This window comes from Myxocyprinus asiaticus, chromosome 38 (assembly GCF_019703515.2).
Source record: "Myxocyprinus asiaticus isolate MX2 ecotype Aquarium Trade chromosome 38, UBuf_Myxa_2, whole genome shotgun sequence".
Classification (NCBI taxonomy): domain Eukaryota; kingdom Metazoa; phylum Chordata; class Actinopteri; order Cypriniformes; family Catostomidae; genus Myxocyprinus; species Myxocyprinus asiaticus.
The window spans coordinates 27,535,081-27,556,771 of record NC_059381.1 but is presented as its reverse complement, the minus strand read 5'-3'; the positions used below and the strand labels follow the sequence as shown (position 1 = coordinate 27,556,771).

Genomic DNA, 21,691 nt, shown 5'->3' with positions numbered 1-21,691 from the left:
ACAGGTAGTAAAATGAAAGTTAGAGCTGTATGTTACAGTGCCACATGAAGCAACAGGTTTCTGATGTATCAATATGTCAGAGGTAGCAAGATATGGAGGTAATCTAAAGTGTGGTTTATTTTTGTGTGTTTATTTTAGACCAAGTTTGTTGTGGAATATGTGTGTGTGTGTGTGTTCATTTCTACAGTATGCCTGTTGCCAGCACCCATGTTCCTTTTTGTGCTAGGAAGAATGTGCCACAGGAGCCACAGGCTGCGGTTTATATGCTAAATATGTTATATGGAATACCAAATCATAATGCACCATTGTTGTTCTTTAAAGTCAAAATGCATGGTTTTTTCATCAATTTAAATTCTGCAGTTTATATGTATATATATATATATATATATATATATATATATATATATATATATATATATATATATATATATATATATATACACTATATATTCTTCACTGTGGCCCTGTTAACTTGTTACACATCTGGTTACACCAATAAGGTGTTATCATTTTAAATCAATTTGATCAACGTAAGTACTACTGTTACTGTAATTCATAATTGTACATTTTTGTATGTCTTGTATTAAATGTCCCTCATTAAAGGCATCATGGCAATTTCCATACCAAAAGGATATAATATATTCAAATATCCATTTAGGCTGAATATACAGTACATATAACCAGATCTGTGGCACACACCAGTCAGTTGCATAATAGTAAACTTATGCATGAATTTATTTTTTTGCTTTTGTCTTATTGAAAGTAATTGCTCATATTAAGCTTCAATATAATCAGTAAAAACACTTTTAAAAAGCTCACTTTAATTCATTTTGAGTGCTTTGTGTTTTCAGATACAGGCTTGTTAAAAGTATCTATCAATGAATTATCTCACCCAAAGAAATTACCATTTTGTGCTTTTTAGTGGTTTTATGAGGTTTTAGTTTGCTGTTAATTAGACCTTAAAAGCATTAAAAAGGATTCGAGTCTTCCATATCATGTCAGTATAAAGCTTTTTTCTTTTAATATTTGTCTCACATGGATCTTAAGAGCTTCCAATGAGATTGACGTTTGAAAAAAATCATGTATTTTTTGTTCTGTAACAAACATGATTTTATGCTTAATCTAAAATCATCTAAGCTTCATTTAATCATGTCTAAATTTACAGTAAAAAATTATATTTGACGTATTGCATTCAATCCAGAATTGCGATTAGAGGTCACTAAACATTTACATTTTGCTCAGAAGTGTGGATTTATAGTCATGATTTATGGCCAAACATTCTTATTATAATGTAGGCTAATAAAAAACTGAAGAGATAAAACAACCTTTTTACATTTTAAGTCAAGAATGTTTTCTCTGAAAACTTTTTTCCTTCCCCCAGATTGCACTGTTCAATGAATGTTTGAAGTGCCAATTTTCTTATTGTAAAAGCACTTATGTTTATGGAGAATAGTCTATTAAAGAAAAAATTCTCTCTTAAAATCTGTGTCTGTACTGTTTATTTCATAAATAATATGACAGTGTTTGCTTATTGTAATTAAAAGCTGCTGTAAGTCATTTATTTATTTTTTCTGGCACCAAACGGAATTGCAAATGTTTGTTTCCACCCGTCTACCATAGTTCGACAAACATGTAGCCACACCCAAACTCGCACTATAGAGCGCAAAAGTCTGGTTCTGGAAGTAAAAATACCAAAGATTGTTTTCCATATAAGAATTGATTTTCAACGATAAAGCCATGTTCACACCACCAGCGACATCGCGCGAGACAGCGACACCATCCCATTCATTTTTGTTGAGAGCACAGTCACTTCCGGCGACACGAGCTGTCGCGACCGTTGGCGACAGAGGCTGTGTCTCGATTGGAAGGATGCGTCCTCCGGAGGTCGTATTTCTCGGCCGCATACGTCATCGAGGCTGTCTCGTTTCAGAAAAGCGAGTAGGACACTTAAATTGCGACCTTCTTTCATGGGAACTCGGAGGATGCATGAGGTGTATCCTTCGTGGGCACTCACAACCCACAATTCTTTGCTTCATCGGAAATGTCTAAAAAAAAATGAAGTCATTTTGCCCGTAAATATGATGTTCAAATGCAAACAATGTTAATTTCCAAGTTGAAGTACCTCAGTAGATGGGTGCAGAGTATATAATATGTATAATTATATTCATATATAATTAAAGTATTATAGACTAAAAGTTCACCTGTAAAATCTATTTTCTTTTCTCTTTACATCTTTATAACTCTCCTAAAATTTACCTCATACATTCCCTTCTAAAGGGACTTTGTTCCCTTCTCACTCAAAGCGCTCGCGCTTGTTAAAGATTGGCGTGCTGTCATAGCAACCATGATACGTTCCGTTTCCGTTTGTCCTACGAAGTCCGTCTCGTTTAAACGAGAATTGTTTAAATGAGGACTCCTGGTATACTGCAGCCTTCAAAGGACGCGTCCTACCTAGCATGCAGCCTTCCAAACGAGACACAGCCAGAGATCACTGTGGAGGGCAACAAGACAATTTGAGAAAATTTCAACTTTATGCAATTGATGAGTGACAATTGTGAGCTACTACCAATGAGAGTGAAGACATAGGTGCTCATGTCATCTGTCTCCTGGCAGACTGGAGACAACTGTAGGCAAGACGGAGAAGTTTCAGCTAATTTTAACGGTATTTGGTCTCATCTCTGATCAAATTTTCGAAAGCCATATCCAGGCATGCAGTCCTCCAATAACGTTACAGCGACAAACAGTAGGAATGCCCACTAGCTACACAGATCGCAGAGACTAGCGACATCAAGCCACAAAGTCGCTGGCGGTGTGAATGGGGCTTAACTTATAAACCTTTAAAGACAAACCATGAGCTCTGAGATTGTTCATTGACAGTATGCTTCCGTTGAAGCCATCAGTCCATGTTATTTCAACTTCATTATTTAAAAATCGTGTTTAATAGCAGAATACCTTGTAAACAACTACATTACCTACAACTACCCATGGTCCAGCAGAGAAAGCTTCACCAACCAGAGAACCATGGCCAACCAAACCCGTGAATGTGCCCCAGAGTGACCGCCCACTCCCATGACACACTGTGAATGGTAATCGAGCCCGTCTCTCTTTACCCTTATACTATTTATATATTTGTACATACCGGAATATTTTGCAATAAACGAAAATTATATTTTTCTATAATCAACAACCTAAAATCAATAGTTTTATATATTCCCATAGCTTTTTATTCAATTACATCATTCGCAATGCTTCATGGGATTGTAGTTTGTGTCCTTATGAAAGATGGTAAGTACACAGCCTTGTACTTTTGTCTTTTTGTCTGATATTCAAATACTTTTTTGCCTCAAAACTAAATTTGTAATGTTGTGATTCACCTCGGAGCTGGTTGGATTGTTTCATGGCTTACAACTCCTTTATGGAGGATTATATGAGAAGCCTTGGCATAAAATGAATGGGAAAAATACTTCCGGAACACAAACGGCTGAAAAGTGGGCGGGCACAGATCAGTCTGGTTCCAGAAGTAAAAATCTCATTAATTTCATACATTGATGAATTGATTTTCAATGCTAACTTATAAACCTTTAGAGACAGACCTACCATGAACTTTATTGATGGTAAATGCTTCCGTTGAATCCATATTTCATCTTCATTGTTTTAAAAATCGTCTTTAATAGTGGAATTCCTGTTGAACAACTACATTACCCATGGTCCACCAGAGAAAGCTTCACCAATCAGGGAACTGCAGCCAACAGCATGCAGCCTGCAAAATAAGACCACAAATGACCGCCCTCTTCCATGACACACTCTGAATGACACAAACGTGTCGATCTCCCTCTCAAACCACTTATATATTTGTTTATCGGAATTTTTCGCAATAAACGTAAACTATATTGTTTTTATACTTATAATCAACAATCTAAAATCAATAGTTGTATATATTTCAATAGTTTTATATTTGATTACGTTATTTGCAATGCTTCATGGGATTGTAGTCCGTGCCCTCATGAAAGACAGTAAGTACACATGCTTGTACCGTTGTCTTTTTGTCAAATGTTCAAATACTTATTTGCCTTAAAACAAAGTCTATAATGTTGCAATTCACTTCGGAGCTGGTTGGTTTGGTTCATGTGTTACAACTTTTTAACCCTCAAATGTTATTCTGTCATTTTTTACCTTAATATATTTTTAAAATGTAATAAAAATTGTTTCCTTTATCTGAGCAGTACAAGACTTGGTGAATTTTCCTCCATTTGCCATCTGAACATCCCAAAAAAAAAAAGAAAAAAAGAAAAAGAAAGTGACACCTTTGGTATTCTTGGTCAAAACTGAAAATTAATAGGAAAGACCAAAAAATAGAGCAATTTTTTTTTTTTTATCTGTCAAATACAATCAATAAATCAGCCACAATGCAGACAGAAATGACAGGGTGTGACACTAAAACATCGTCAGTGTAAAACATACACACCCACCCACTCACAAACACAGAACCAGGGCACCAATAAGTGGAGCCATCTTTTGGTCATTGTTGTTTTCCAGCTGATTCTGCAATCTGACACACTCACACACATATTCATAGACACACAAACTTACACACACACACACACACACACACACACACACACACACACGCGTTCGCAAAATACATTTTTACTTTTTAAAGTTTGAAATTGCAAAGTGTTTACTCTGATTCTTCTGTTTTATACTCTGTTTTAATTGAATTTTCAGAATTTTGCAATACATTTCTGTTTCCTGATGTTCATTTTCTTGACATTATTATGCATTTCCTTTGAGTTATTAAATTTTTATTTTTGAATTAAATTTTTGGTAGAAAAATGCTTATTCTGTGTCTTCTCTTTGTAACATCATGGTCAGGTTTGATAACAAGCATGACATAAACTGCAATAACTGACACTTCAAATACATTTTAAAATGCTAAAACTTTGACAAATAATAGTCTGATAATGTCTAAATATATATCCAAATGCATATCTTGTGATAAAATATAAAATTAGATTACAATAAGCCATCAGACTACACAGAGCCATCTACTGGCAGTTACTGGCATAACATCAAGTCTTGTTATTTATATTTTGTTCACCGGATGTCAGCAATCTGCCTCCAGTTTATGTCACATTCTCATATTTTCTTCATGTTTCAACTTATAGAAGTGTAGTTTCTGTAGTTTTTTTTTTTTTTAATCTTATTTGTACATGCAAATTAATGGTAAAATGTAGAAATTTACATGTAAATAAAAGGTTACACATCTAAACCTATGACATTTTGAATATCACAGGAGGGTTAGTGGAGGATTTTTTGAAAGTCTATATAAGAAATGAATGGGAAAAATAATTCCGGTGTTGTATCGAATTGTGTTCCATGTCAGAATCTGTTTTCTCCTAGCCCTGATAGGGTAGTGTAGGTTAAGGTTAGGGTAGGTATGGTAGGGTAGGGAAGGGTTAGGGTAGGGTGAGGGCTAAGTTAGGTAGGGTAGGGAAGGGTTAGGGTATGGCAGGGTTAGTGTTTGGGTAGGTAGGGTAGGGAAGGGTTAGGGTAGGTAGGGTGAAGTTTAGGGTTAGGTAGGGTAGGGATGGCTTAGGTTTGTGCATGGGGGAATGCATTCTGACAGCTGAGAATGTTACATCAGATACCGTTCCCCCATAAAGATCTGCTGGGAGGAAACAGAGTTCAACACAACACCGGAACCCAGACGGCTGAAAAAGAATGCGAGGACTGTCGCTTGGCAGAGATCCGCCTCTAAGTTTTCTGATATGCTAACTCGCGTTGTCCACTGACATATTCTTTTTGGTTGTTTACAAGAGACAAGTGTGGTTTCTCGGTACAGCTATTTCAGTGATATGTCAGCTAGTATGCGCATTTTATTCGTGGCATCCCTAAAAAAGACATAGAGCAGCTGATTGAGAAGCAGCAGATGTGAAACGTTGACAGTAAGAACGTATGCTCCGCCTGTTTTTGCTCTTCGTCATGTTACGTCACATAGTCGACGTGAGCTGCATGAAGGTGGGTTAACAGTTTGGTGGAAGTTTAAGATGTGTTTTTATTCGTACTAAACACAATGTAAGCACTCTATTTAATTTGTATATTGTATCGCTTGACATGGGGTTGTAGATACGGCTAGAAACCCGAAACGAAACCGTTTAGATGGACCCATGGACATAATAACACCATGTTTAACGTGTGAGTTGACAAATTTAGCCCCATGAGCTTTTATCAACAGGTGTTTGGTTATATTCAGGACGATTAAAAGCTATATAGAAATGTGAAACATTGTATTTTAAACTGTTTAAACGATTTTGGTCAGATGTCTGAATGATCCTTTATGCTAATCTTATTGTTTGACCTGTTTTGGAACACGCATGGGCCACTGACCGCTCGCATAGCGGTGTATAACAGCCCATAGACTTTATAGTCCTTTACGCACGTCAAATTAGATATGACCACAGTATCGTGTAATCTTCTTCTTAAAGTGTTTATTTTGCTCACGTAAAGAAGCTAACATTTGATATTCGGCAGTACGGTCAGTCTAATTCCCTTTACTGGCCTCTTGACATCTCTCTTTGCACTGTCCATGTAATATCAAGTCTCTTCTTCACCTTTATATGTGGCTGAAGTCATATAAACTGCATGTATTCAGGAAGTGCTGAAGTAGTTATGTCATCTCCGGGGTATTTTGATGATGGTCCGCCGATGCGCGAGCGTGACCCGTACTTCACAGAGGTCATCAGCCAGAGGATGCGCGTGCCCGAGCGGCTGAGGGTCGGTCCCGCGCGTCACATGCACGAGCCTGCGGACAAAAGACCTGAAGATATACCTGCAGCTTACAACATGCACATACCCGACAGACTGGCTTTAACAGGTGAGCAAAGATAAATGGGGTCTATTTAATTACCAAATGATGCCATTGTAGACATGATCTGCACCATGTTCAGCCTAAAGCATATTATTTGTGTGAAGTATATGACAGTATACACATGCTTCAAACTTGTACATTTGTATGTATTTATTTACATGTTACATAGAGGCAATGAATTTGTGTAATTGCATACTTATATTTTTCAAGTGTTTTCATAAGCTGATATTTTTGAAGACTTGACATTGGTTCTAACCTAGCCTAAGTCAAGTCGGAATCACAGAAAATAAGATGTTTATCTTATATTGGTCCTTAAACAGATATTCCTGACCTGAGTCCACGGCCTCCCTTCTCCAAACATACTTCATCAATGTGGGACCTGCAGCACGGATCCTTGGACCGGGAGGTGTACATGAGAGAGCCTGTCCAGGTAGTGCAATACGAATATAACTGAATAAGAGGACCATACATGTTCAGATTCAATTAAAAAAAGAAATTAAAAGTCTTAAAGCTCATGCCATTACTTTTTATGTTGCACAGAGTCCTCTTCGTAGGTCTTATAGTGACCATGCTTTTGGCCGGACCCCACCTGGAACCCCCTCATACTCCAGACAAGCACTTCGCTCCCAGTCTCCGTAAGTCCACCGTTTGCTATTTTCGTTAGGTGTTGAAAGGCGTAAACATTCAGCACACAAATTAAAATTAAATTATGTCCTAGTGTGTTTATTTAACCACAAAGGCTACAATTAAACAAAATAAATATATAGTTTGCATGTGCTGCATGCTTCAAAGTAAATGTGTGGAGCCGGTTTTGGTATCGTTGTTAAAAAAATTGAATTTGTCGTAGAATTGAATTGGGCTGCCTTTTACGTCAAGAAACAAAAGATATGGAAAGCGTTAACTGTGCATGATTATATTGTTAGTTGCATTTTTTTATTTGCATTGAGCATTGTTTTTCCTTGCTGTCCTCATCCCTTTCAGAATAGACTTGCAACCCACCAGTTAAGAGCCACTGATTTTAGTGTAGGCTTCAGGCTCTCTGCTAAACGCTAAGCATCCACTAGATGGCAAAAGAGAGATTTATTGTTTTACAATACACATCATCTCTGCTGTTCTTTGGCAAAACTTTAACGCAGGGCATAAATAGGAAGGACATGCTAGTTTATCAGACAGTATTTGATAAGGTTGTTGTAGTGTATAGATAATTTTACTTAAATTAAACTGCCAAATGTGCTTAATCTCACCTGTTATTTCACCCATTCAAATAAAAGCATTCAGGTTTGTATTTTTATAGCTGTGCAGTATTGGTGTGGTTTCCTTAAAGGGATAGTTCACCCAGAAATGTACATTTTGTCATTTACTCACCCTCATGTTGTTCCAATCCCGTACAACTTTCACTGCATCATCCAGTGAATGGTGACTGAGACTGAGCATTCTGCCTAACATCTCCTTTTGTGTTCTGCAGAAGAAAGTAAGTCATATGGGTTTGGAACAACATGAGGGTGAATAAATGATGACAGAAGTTCATTTTTGGGGTGAACTATCACTTTAAATCAGTGGTTCTCAAACCTGTTCCTGGAGGCCCCTAAGCACTACACATTTTGGATATCTCCTCAGTCAAACACACCTGATTCAACTCATCAGCTCATTAGTGGAGACTCCAAGACTTAAATTGGGTGTGTCAGAAAAAGGCAACATGCAAAATGTGCAGTGCTGGGGGTCCTCAAGGACCAGTTTGAGAACCACTGCTTTAAATAACTGTGGTGCTCTTGTTGTCTGTTATGTCTGTACCTCCCTCGGCCTGTCCACAATAGCCGCAGTGTTGGACATCCACCTGCTGTACATGCAGACCTGTCCCCACCAAAGCCCCTGGGGCTCCCCTCCATCCCACCCGACCTGCTGTCCCCACAGAGCATGCTGCAGGCTGCCAAGGAGCTGGGGCAGCAGGCCTCTCAGAAAATCCTCCAGACTGTCACCAAAAAATACTCCTCCAGGTGACACACCTAGACGGTCCTCATCCTTGTCATGGGCTCTAGCTAACCAGGCTTAAAAGAATGTTCCAGGTTTAATACAAGTTAAGCTCAGTTAACAGCATTTGTGGCATAATGTTGCTTACCACAAAAAATATTTTCAACTAGTCCCACATTTATGTAAAATGTGCTTGGTTACAGGAAGGCACTTAGAATAAAATTGAAAGGGGCCAGTCCTTAAACATTAACCTCCTGAGACCCGAGCGTGGCTTGTGTGTGCATTTTCCATTTCCCTTTTTGATTTGTAACTAGTAGCACCTAATAAGCCAGCAAGAAAAAATAATAATAATAATAATTTTAAAGCAAATAGTTTTCCTAAAAATTGATGTCCACATATGTGGACAGCGGGACTAAGTTGTGAAATTTTAAATAACACCAAGCTATAGAAAGTCAGATTTTTATCAAATTGTTTATTATGTTTCCAGGAGTGTTGGTTATTCATGTTTTTGAGACATTACATCAGAAATTATCTGAATTAATAATTCTGATTCAAAGTAATGGCCAGCATCATCCAATCATATATTTGTTTAACTAGTGATGCACTGAAATGAAAATTCTTGGCTGAAACTGAAACCGAAATTTCTGGACACACTGGGCTGTAAACCGAAAATGGAAAATGATTATTTTAAATTAGACTTTGTTTGGAATAATTTCATAAATTCTACATGTTATTATAAGGGATGCACCAAAACCACTTTTTCTATAACTACACACTTCAATATAAAATAGAGTAGACAGAGAAGAATTACATGAAAAAAAAAAAAAAAAAATGGGTAGCCTATTTATTTATTTATTTTTCCCCTTTTTCACCCAATTTGGAATGCCCAATTCCCAGTCCGCTTTTAAGTCCCCGTGGTCGCGTAGTGATTCGCCTCAATCCGGGTGGCGGAGGATGAATCCCAGTTGCCTCCGCGTCTGAGACCATCAACCCGTGCATCTTATAACGTGGCTTGTTGAGCACGTCGCCACGGAGACATAGCGCGTGTGGAGGCTTAACTCCATCCACCGCGGCATCCGCGCTCAACTCGCCACACACCCCACTGAGACCAAACCACATTATATCGACCACGAGGAGGTTACCCCATGTGACTCTACCCTCCCTAGCAACCGGGCCAATTTGGTTGCTTAGGAGACCTGGCTGGAGTCACACAGCACGCCCTGGGATTCGAACTAGCGAACTCCAGGGGTGGTTGCCAACGTCTTTTACTACTGAGCTAGTTGTGATAGGATTATCACATTATTATTATTATTATTATTATTATTATTATTATTGTAATTTAATTATAATAATAATAATAATAATGAAGTTATATTATACAATAATAACAGTTCTGGCTTTTATTTTGGCAGGATATTCCAGGAAGATCTTTTAGCTGCGCTGAAAACAGTAGCTTCACTAGCCGTTTGTGTGCATGCTGCTGCTATGAGAGTGTGTCAGCAACAAAGCAGTGCCCATTCACATAAGCAGCACTGCGCATGCAGACGTTATATGTACTTATTAATTTAATAATATTACATGAATCCTTTGCGATTCACAAAACTTTTGTATGACTTCCAGAGACTTTGAACGTAATACACGAGTCATATGGAATTCTTTAATGGTGCTTTTATGCTTCTTTAATGTCATATTGGAGCTTGATAGGAACAGCTATGACACACAATAACACACATATCAGAGCACTGGAAAACGTCTCGGTTACATACATAACCTCGGTTCCCTGAGACGATATGGGAGTGTGCTTCCACACCACCTAGTTGAAACCTCTCTACAGTAACGCCAATATTCTAATATTGGCTATGGTGTTTGAGCCCCGCCCTCTTAGGTGCGAAGCTGTCTGCTATAAAAGCAGGCACGCAAACACCATTCCTCAGAATTTTCTGACTGAGGGACAAGGAGCGCATTGCTTGCACCTCAGAAGAACTCAGGGAACCGAGGTTACGTATGTAAACAAGACGTTCCCTTACAACTCAGTACACTTGACTTTGCGTTTACTAACGCATATGGGGAACAGAATCTCATCATGCCACAGTACATGAAATAACCTTCCAGAGAGGAAACATGACGCCGCAGTCCCACGGGATGGCGACCGGCATGAGTATGCTGCAAGTGAGTGACCCTCATGTTGAGCCAGGAGGGGAGCACTCAGAATGAATATATGATCTATATTCATATAGTATGAATTAACCCCTTCACGAATCCAGTCAAGTTTATTTATAATGAAAGTGCTTGTGACTTTATGGTAAATTACAATGGCCTGAATGCAGGCGGTTGTGTAAAATGATGGGGAGCCCCTACTTAGAGGGGCATAAGTAAATGTTTGGCTAACGAAATATCAAGCGCTCTAAACAGAGAGGACTTGTGTAGGGAGAGACGTTACATCTAGGTTGTAAAACCTTTCGAATGTGTTTTGAAAAGACCATCCTGCTGCAAAACATATGTCTTGTAAAGACACAACGTTCGTCCATGCCCATGAGGAGGCCATGCCTCTAGTTGAGCGTGCTTTAACACCAATTGGGCAAATCTTACCCTGCAACTCGTAAGCCAGGGTAATCGCATAAACGATCCAGTGAGAAAGTCTTTGCTTGGAGACAGACATTTCCTTTCGTGCATCCTCCATAGCACACAAAGAGCTGATCAGAAAGTCTGAACTTACGGTTGCGCTCAACGTATGCATGTAGCGCCCACACAGGGCATAACAAATGCAATAATTGTTCCTCATCCAAATTAAATGGAGGAGGGAAGAAGGCCTGAAGGTGAACCACCTGCGCTTTGAAGGGTGTGGTTAGGACCTAGGTTACATAGCCTTTCCTGTGTTTGACTGACTCCTGAAAGTCCTGCGCCAAACTCCAGACATGAATTGGCAATTGATAGTGCATGTAAGTCCCCGACCTGTTTTACTGAGGCCAGCAGTAGTGCAGTCTTAATGGAGAGCATGTGCAAATCAACAGAGTCCAAAGGCTCGAAGGGGGGCCCTGCGAGAGCTTTTAGGACGAAAGTTAGGTCCAAAGTCGGGACAGTAGCCAGCCGAGGTGGATTTAATCGTCTTGCTCCTCTAAAGAACTTTATGATTGAATCATGTTTTCAAAAATGAAGTTTTCAAAATGACATATCAAACGAAACTAGAGACGCTACTCTTTACGCTTAAACAGGTTTCAATGAAAAAACGTATAGAGGTTTCTTACCAGAGGCACTTTTGTTCGCTCTGCACCCGTAGAAGCACTTCAAGGAAATTGCTGTTGTGTCACATGACTCGTTGCACCACAAGTTTGGCCCTTAAATGACAGTCTAGGGTCTTGTAAACAGTATTCAATCGCTTTAAATGAATTTAAATTGTGTTGCATATAGCAGTGCCAAAATACAATGTCCATGCATGTGGATGCGTGGTCACACGAAGTTAAAATATACACTGTTTCAAAATAATAGTCACAAGTCGTAAACATTATACATGTTAAAATTTCTTATGTGATAAAATCACTTACTAACCTTGTCTGTGTGAAGTTGTGTCCAGTATTACTACTACATTGTCATGATGACATAACTTCGATATACCCTGTAATCTGGTAAACGCTGTAACGCCGGTAAATCCCTGATTTCATTACACTGAAATCAATTTATAAATGTAATGTTTACATCTTGTGGTTAAACTTTTGAAACTTTATGTACTGGTCCCATTAACTTTCATTGTAAGATTCTTACTGTAACCGTTTTGTTTTTTGTTTTTTTCATATATAAATTAGGTAAGAGTCAATAATTTTTTGTGGTAATCAACATTATGCAACAAACCTTGTCGATTGAGCTTAATTGTATTGAACCTAGAATATTTCTTGAAGTTGGAAACCCCCAACTGCAATGTGCACTGGGCTGTTCAAGCTTCAGCAGTTTGCTTTGACCTTGGAATCACTGTAGTTTGGTTTTGTTGGTTTGATTTACTGTAAATATAATGGCATAGTTTGGAGCTTAATTAGGCAGAGGTTTCCCACAGTCTGGAAATATCAGGGAGTTTTAAAGTTGTGCTTTTTCAGGAAATCTGAATTTTTTCCCCCCTGAAAACTAGTAAAATCTTACAGAACTAATTGTTTAAATCTATTACTTAAAGAGATAGTTCACCCAAAAATAAAACTTCTCTCATCATTTACTCGCCCTTATGCCATCTCAGTTCTGTAGGTCCATACAATGCAGGTGAATGGTGACCAAAAGGTCCAAAAAGCATATAAAGGCAACATAAAAGTAATCAATACGAATCCAGTGTTAAATCCTTGTCTTCAGAAGTGATATGATGGGTGTGGGTGAGAAACAGATCAATATTTAAGTCCTTTTTTACTTTAAATGTCCACTTTCACATAGGGCTGCTCGATTATGACAAAAATCATAATCACGATTATTTTGGTCAATATTGAGATTAGGATTATTCATGCATTTATTTAACTTTATTTTTATTTTTTGGGATTTTCTCCCCAATTTGGAATGCCCAATTCCCAATGCGCTCTAAGCCCTCGTGGTGGCGTAGTGACTCACCTCAATCCGGGTGGCGGAGGACGAATCTCAGTTGCCTCCGCGTCTGAGACGTCAATCCGCGCATCCGTGGCTTGCGCTACGTCTCTGCGGTAATGCGCTCGTGTGGAGGCTTCACGCTACTCTCCGCGGCATCCACGCACAACTCACCATGTGCCCCACCGAGAGCGAGAACCACATTATAGCGACCACGAGGATTTTAACCCAATGTGCCTCTACCCACCCTAGCAACCTGGCCAAGTAGTTGCTTAGGAATCCTGACTGGAGTCACTCAGCACACCATTTATTGAACTTTTTTTTTTAAATTGTCTTTTTAACAGCGGATTTCCTTGAATTTAATGTAAACTGCGGTGGGTAGGGGAGGAGGCTATTGTCATATGATCATTATTTGTTATGTATGGTAGTCAAATAAAGAAAAGCCTCCATCGCCACCATTAACAGCAGGGATGCTCATAATTCTATGGAATGAGATCTACTTTTTCATCATGTTATTGCATCAAGATCTACCATGTACAATAAAGGCTACACATTATCACAATACCAAAATTTCAGTAGTCAGTAGTGAAATTTGATGATTCTCAATACCAGCTTCAAAACCACAACAAATAATAACACTAATATGTTAATTATGGAAGAATGGTTTCAAGTTCCTCCGTAATTATTCAAGACTAGTAAACAGTCAGTAATAAAATAACAATAAAAAACAGCAACGAATAGAAATAGATTCAAAATAATAGAACAAAAAATACAAATTAAGAAAATTCAGTGTTTTTTTTTAAACAGTTTTAAAAGTTTTTAACAGCAGTAGGCTATAAAGTATTCAAGTAAACATTCAGAATGAAATGCAACATAAAACAACTACTGGTCTTTACTGTATGATTATAACAGCAGCAGGTCTATTAGCTTACATTTTAGTGCCTGACCGATATATCGGTCGGCCGATATTAGCCTTTCCCCGATATATTGGTATCGGCGTATATTTTACCGATATGCACCGATATGCAAACTTTTTTCAGAACATATAATGCAGAAAACAATGCTTTAGAATTGGTGTCATAGCATAGTTTGTCCAGCAGAGTGCGCTCTGACGCCATTGTTTACAGGGCTCTGCAGACAGTGAGGAGTTAAACGGTGCAGATTTGAGTGATCTCTTCTCATTAAATTTCTAACTAGTTTGTGAAATACATACTGGAAAGTTAATAAAAAATGACCCTATCATTTTATATAACTATTATATCATTAACCCTGTCCCTGACAACCATGTCACTCATGTTTATCACATCTGTTTGCAGTTAGCCAGCTATAGTTTGTCAGTGCAGTCAGTAATGTAGCAGACTGAAAGGTAAACATCAGAGCTCAGCAGACAACAGTGCGGTGGTGGATTGTGTGTGGTGAGTGTTGATTTCATGCTTGGTGAGATGAAAATGCTGGTCCATCTTTTACTCTCCGTGGCAACGAGCTTACAGCTAACTAGCTAACCACATAGCTACTTTCGTACCTTGTCAGCGTGTAAACATGTATTCACCAAACTGTTTTGTTCAGGATTCACAGTTTGGTACCCCCTTCAACCGAACAATTCCAGTCGTTGCATTTATAAAATGTAATATTTAAAAGTCTGGTTTTCCAGACATTAAAATAGGATACGTAATAAAAGTAGATTTAATAAATAGTATATTTGCCCTGTGTGAATAATAATATATAGGAACTGTATCTAAAATAAATGAGGGGTGATAAATACTAATTCAACAGGCTGGAAAAATAGACATTTATTCATTTAAATATCCTATATATATATATATATATATATATATATATATATATATATATTGAATGTGTTGAAACTTGACACCGGGCGACGCACACTAAAAACGGCACCGTTAGATCGGTTTCATGCTGAAGAGCCGCTTAAAAGTAATTTTTTCTCTCTCATGTAAATGAGTGTAAATGCCAACACCATCATATATGTCGAAAGGATTGAAGCGTCAACCAAAACATGAGCTCATTGATGTCATTAAATGAGTCTGCTTTTTTATTCCATCAGTTGCTCCTGGTCGGAGGCTTCCGTAAATATTTAGTTTATACGTAGGGTTACGTCCTACATAAATTTAATAGTGCAACGCTTAAATATTTAGTAGTGCATACATTTTGACTTAGTGCCCCTTTACACCACAACTAGGCTAAGTTGTAACGTATGTATAGCTGGAGCAACCGGCCCAAGATGTTTATTTAGCTATTTATTTATTTATTTATTTATTATTCTTTAATGGTCAGCATCTGACTGATACTAAACAGTAATACTGATGTTTATTAAGCTATTTATGTTATGTTTATTTATTCTTTATTTTAATGGTCAGCCATTGACTGATACTAAACAGTACTGATGTTTATTTAGCTATTTATTTTATTTTTATTTATTCTTTATTTTAATGGTCAGCAATTGACATACTAAACATACAGTATTGATTTTTATTTTATTTTATTTATTCTTTATTTAAATGGTCAGCAGTTGATTTATACTAACAGTACTGATGTTTATTTAGCTATTTATTGTATTTTTATTTATTCTTTATTTTAATGGTCAGCAATTGACATACTAAACATACAGTACTGATTTTTATTTTATTTTTTTTTATTCTTTATTTAAATGGTCAGCAATTGACTTATACTAAACATACAGTACTGATTTTTATTTTATTTTATTTATTCTTTATTTAAATGGTCAGCAGTTGATTTATACTAATATAGTACTGATGTTTATTTAGCTATTTATTGTATTTTTATTTATTCTTTATTTAAATGGTCAGCAATTGACTTATACTAAACATACAGTACTGATTTTTATTTTATTTTATTTATTCTTTATTTAAATGGTCAGTAGTTGATTTATACTAATAGTACTGATGTTTATTTAGCTATTTATTGTATTTTTATTTATTCTTTATTTAAATGGTCAGCAATTCACTTATACTAAACAGAGTACTGATTTTTATTTTATTCTTTATTTAAATGGTCAGCAGTTGATTTATACTAACAGTACTGATGTTTATTAAGCTATTTATTGTATTTTTATGTATTCTTTATTTTCTCAGTGTTCATTTCTAGAATTTGTTGACTATGTATAATAATAATGTCAAATATTCTTTGATAAAAATATTTAAGAAAGCAGCCTTCTGAGTACCTTTGCTTAGTCATATTGGTGCAAAATCAGTGAAAAATCCACATAGAAAAGTCTGTTTTCATTCCAGCTAAAACATTAGCTATATCGGCCACCTTATCAGTAATCAGTGAATTTTCCCTCTCTAAAATCGGTATCAGTCTCAAAAACCCATATCAGTCGGGCTCTACTTATAAGTCCGACATTTTAATACAAATCCACTTTTTTTCTCCACTATTTACGTTCACTTTAGACATAACTCTCTGTGTTTACGTGAATACCTCACCAAGACGGGCATTTTGGCAGAATATTAAAATGTATTTGACCATTCATGTGTGCAATAACACGAGCATTAACGCATGTTCAGCACATACCAAAAAAACAAATCAAAAACGTATTTTGTTCCAGTGTATAATAGGGTAACACTGCACTCTCTCACCTTTATGTTCACTTCGATCCATCTTTAACTAAAAAAAGAAAACAAAAAAAAAAACGTTTTCTTCTTAATAGAGCTGCGTATCATCTATTTTCTTCTTGATAAGTTACACACCGTGAACGTGACACGCATATTATGATTCACTACGTCGTGAGCTATCATGTTATAATCTAGTTGCAGCAAATGCACGCAAGTGACGAGCGTCTCCGCCCCAGATTGTGCATCAGCCGGGAGAACATTCAGTCTCTTCCCCGGTCACTTCAAGCAACAATTAGACGCGGCGCAGACCACACAGAGAAATACCAGTTTTGAGTTTATTTTCATAACCCGCTTCCTTATTATTTGAACTTTAAAGATATAATGCCGGGGTATTTCATTGCGAAATGGAATGTGGCACAATAATAGTTTTATCTCGATTATCTTGTTTTCATAATCGTTGGAAGCCAAAATTGTAATTGAAGATAAAATTTGATTAAGCGCTCAGCCCTACTTTCACTTTCTTCATGCACATCGCCATGTTTAAAAAAAAAACTTAGACTTAAAGACTTAAATATTGATCTGTTTCTCACCCACAATTATCATATCGCTTCAGAAGATATATGGAGTCAAATTGATTACTTTTATGCTGCCTTCATGTGCTTTTTTGTACCTTTAGTTCTGGCAACAATTCACTTGCATTGTATGGGCCTACAGAGCTGGGATATTCTTCTAAAAATCTTCAATTGTGTTCTGCATAAGAAAGAAAGTCATACACATCTGAGATGGCATGAGGGCGAGTAAATGATGAGAGAATTCTCATTTTTGGGTGAACTGTTCCTTTAAGATTCAAATGAAAATCTACTCCAGCGATCTCAATGAAATCATTTAAAAACGCATTATCCGCTAAGCATGAACTGGCTGCAAAGATCATGGAAAAGTCATGGCATTTCATTGGTCAAAAGTGTGGGAAACCTGTAGGCCTTATAAAGCGTTAGGCTATGAAATGAGGGTTGGCTGTAGACATAACATTTTTGGGCTTTCAAAGTTGCCTCTATAATTTGAGTTAACATGACAGTCTTTGCCTTTAACACCTTCTGTGGCTGCAAAATCAAGCTTTTTTCCTGTTTTCAAACAGAATTTTAATCTATGAATTCACTTATATTGCAACTAATAAGCACCTTACAGCACTCGCTTATCACACTTTTAGAGCCCCCGTGTGTGAGTAATTTAGTATGGACTTGAAGAAACCTTATTCAGTGCCGACTGCTGTGGTTTCTGGTATCTCTTTTGTATTTTAAGGTTTGGTAACCCAGAAAACCACCCCTCCCAGGCAGTGGAGGTTCAGCCTGATCAGAGCAGGACAAGGTGACAGTGGCTGTTTGTTTACTGTTTGTTATTCAGTAACACAATGATTTTCTCACACTGTTTATTGGATGCAGTTTTCCATGCAATAGTGGAACACCGCTTTATGGTGCCCTCAATGCAAACTAATGTTCCCTGTTTAGTTGTTAAGGGGATTTTAGGCAGAATGACACTCTCAGTCACCGTTCACTTTCTTTGTATGGAAAAAAGATGCAATGAAAGTGAATGGTTAATGAGGATAACATTCTGCCTAACATCTCCTTCTGTGTTCCACAGAAGAAAGTAAGACATATAGGCTTGGAACAACAGAAGTGTGAATTTTCATTTTTAAGTGAACTATTCCTTTAGTATAACTTTCTGTCTCTACAGTGCCTCACAGGAGTTCTGGCTGAGCCCTGAGGAAGACACGGGAACTGCTGTTGAATTTATGGTGCTCCGTAGACAGGTCAGTGCTACAGATTTAAGGCCTATACACCAAGTGCAAAAATACTTATAATCGAAAACCATTCATACCTATAGACCTTGTCAAGGTCCAGTTCCAATGCCCATTGTAGGCGCATTTGACGGTGGACAGGTGTCATCATGGGCACTCTGACCGGTCTGCGGCTACACAGCCCTGTATATGCACTGTGTGGTGACACATTCCTCCCGTAACCATCATTAAAATTTTAGACCTTCAGTAGACCTTCCGTTGGTTCGAACCAGACTGGTTCGACTGCCCTTCTGCATCGATGAGCCTTGGGCGCCCAACACCCGGTTTGTGTCCGCTTTGTGGTTTGTCCCTCCTCGGACCACTGTTGGTAGGTTCTCACCACTGCTGACCGGGAGCACCCCACAAGCTTTGCCGTTTCAGAGATGCTCTGACCCAGTCCTCTGGCCGTAACAATTCGGCCCTCGTCAAAGTCACTCAGATCTTTACTCCAGCCCATTTCTCCTGCATTCAACATGTTGAGTACAAGAACTGATTAATCGCTTACCGTCTAATCTACCCAGACCTTGTTAGGACATGATCAATGTTATTCGCTTCACCTATGAGTGGTCATAATGTTTTGGCTCATCAGTGTATATATGTCAGCCTATAATTAGTCATTTAGCATTTGATCACAAGAAAAACGTTTTCTGTGACTGAAATTGGTAATGTTACCAAATTATTGATGTCATGTTCCATCACAAAGACAAATGACCACAGAATGGGGCATGACTGCCTCACAGATCTTAAGCTACATGCGACATATTTAGTTTAATTTAGTCTCATGTTGATTTTTTTTCTCGTTGGGTTTTATTGGTTCAGGTTGTGAAGATGAGCAGGCGGATAGCAGGACTGGAGAGACAGAATGCAGAGCGCAGACAGACAGAACTAGTGCTGTTTTCACTGCTGTTGTCTGCCTGCCTGATCAACAGCTGGCTGTGGATGCGCAGATGACGTCACACTACAAAACACTATAGAACACTACATAAACAGACTGCTCTACATGAAGCTCTCATATATTACACAGCATAGCTTATTCTGTAGATCCTGTTGATTGTATGTAATAGTGATTTATTAGGGTAAATCAGAGCCATCTCTATTATGGTAAATGGATGGCTTAGAAACCACTCCTGTTAAGCACTGTCATTATTATGGTGAGGCGTAAAGTCTGTGTCATCCACTCATGTTTTGAATCACTGCAATGACATGGCACACTTATGGAGACGTGGTCCATGAGTAATTTGAGGGAAGTCCAGCGTATCATAAATACCCTCACTATTGGCTCTTGTGATCAGACCACTGTAGTAGATTAAGTTTTTTACCGTGAGGTTTTGAATTGTTCTGCATTTCTGCATGTGTTTTAAAAGCCTTTCGGGTTTTGTTCAAACTATTTATGAAGTTACATTGATGAAAGTTTTTGTTTAGCTTTTATTCAGCTCACAATTCTTCAACCTGTTTGCTCAGCCTGATGTATATATATATTTACAATAATAAAAATTGGAATTGTTCTCATGTCTCATTCTCTCAAAGTCAACATGAAATGGCATTTTATTTAACCCATTTTACTTCTGTAATGAGACATATTTGAGTGAAACAGGATATTCAACAAAAAAGAAATGTAGGACGAGCAATCGTATTGTATACGGCCACATTTGTTATGAAAAGTGGCCGTTACCAACCAGATTGGGTTCAGATCTGAATTTGATTTAGCAGTATACAATGGTAATGATGGTTTTACAAATCTATCATTATTGGTAACACTTTTTAAAAACTCAAAAAATAAAGTCATCACCCTTTATTGAATTTGACAATCATCAGTATATGCCAGGTGAGCAAGTGTAAGGATAGCAACTGATTATAGAGCTAAATCAAACATCACTTGAAAGAGAAAGTCCATCCTCAACCTAAGCACAATTGCCAATCTTCACCGCAATGGTAACTCCCAAAACTCCAGCATAACAATATTCCAATATACCAGAATATTAAACATGAACAAATGTCCTTTTATCTCCATCGTGCTCACCCCATTCAGTCCCATGGAATGATGCTGGGAAATGGAAATCCCCTGTCCAGTTTCATCAATGCTACAAAAAGTATTCATGTTGTCCAAACTCAAATGGATTAAGTAAACTTCAATTTTACCAATTTAATTGGATTAAACACAATGAATTAAAGTTGTGACAAAAGGTTCTAGAATTGTGTTGCTTTAGGTCATTTTAATTAAGTAAACTGAACCTGCAAAAATCCTTTTTTTAGTTTAAAATTGCATTAGCTAACATTAGTAAACGCATTAGGTTTCATGAACTAACAATGAACTAATTATTTTTACATCATTTATTAATCTTTGTTAATGTTAGTTCATAGTGCATTAACTAATGTTAACATACAACTTTTGAATTAAAAAATGTAATACTATTTGTTGAAATGAACATTAACCAAGATTAATAAATGCTGTAAAAGTATTGTTCATTGTTAGTTCATGTTAACTAATGGAACCTTCTTGTAAAGTTCTCTAATGATTTACTATTATTGTAATAAAGTTGACAGTAACAACATTACCCAGCAATAAATTACTGTTAAATGCTAAAGAGATTTCAGAAACGCTACGTTACCTACAACAGTAGCCTAAAACAAAGTCGAAATAGCTGTTTGTTTCAAAGGTAGTTACATCTTGATTTAAGAATACAGACAAGCAATTTTTCTTTTGAGTTGCGTGCATTAATAAGTCATTCACAATAATGCCAGGAATGTGTACTAGGAAAGTAAACTGGGTCAATTTTGTTTTCATGTTGACTTCAAAGTTGTCTAAAAAGTGGAACAAGATATATGACGAGATATGGGAAATAGTTAATCTCACGTGCTGCTTGGCAAATAGAAGAA

At 37.3% G+C, this 21,691-nt stretch overlaps 1 protein-coding gene across 4 annotated transcripts; it reads left to right on the top strand.

Annotated features, from left to right (window-relative positions):
* The first annotated feature begins 5,727 nt into the window (after positions 1-5,727).
* LOC127428682 (mitochondrial fission factor-like) lies at positions 5,728-20,319 on the top strand. 4 transcript variants are annotated; one of them, XM_051677204.1, is made up of 8 exons: positions 5,730-6,018; positions 6,653-6,874; positions 7,189-7,298; positions 7,409-7,503; positions 8,683-8,862; positions 18,280-18,345; positions 18,712-18,787; positions 19,634-20,319. In XM_051677204.1, the coding sequence occupies exons 2-8, from the start codon at positions 6,670-6,672 to the stop codon at positions 19,763-19,765; spliced, it is 864 nt and encodes a 287-aa protein (XP_051533164.1). In that variant the 5' UTR covers positions 5,730-6,018; positions 6,653-6,669; the 3' UTR covers positions 19,766-20,319. The 4 variants fall into 4 exon arrangements, with proteins under 4 accessions (XP_051533168.1, XP_051533164.1, XP_051533166.1 ...); XM_051677206.1 differs by having other exon boundaries at positions 6,003-6,075; XM_051677207.1 differs by lacking the exon at positions 5,730-6,018 and adding an exon at positions 6,052-6,195.
* The last annotated feature ends 1,372 nt before the right edge of the window (positions 20,320-21,691 follow it).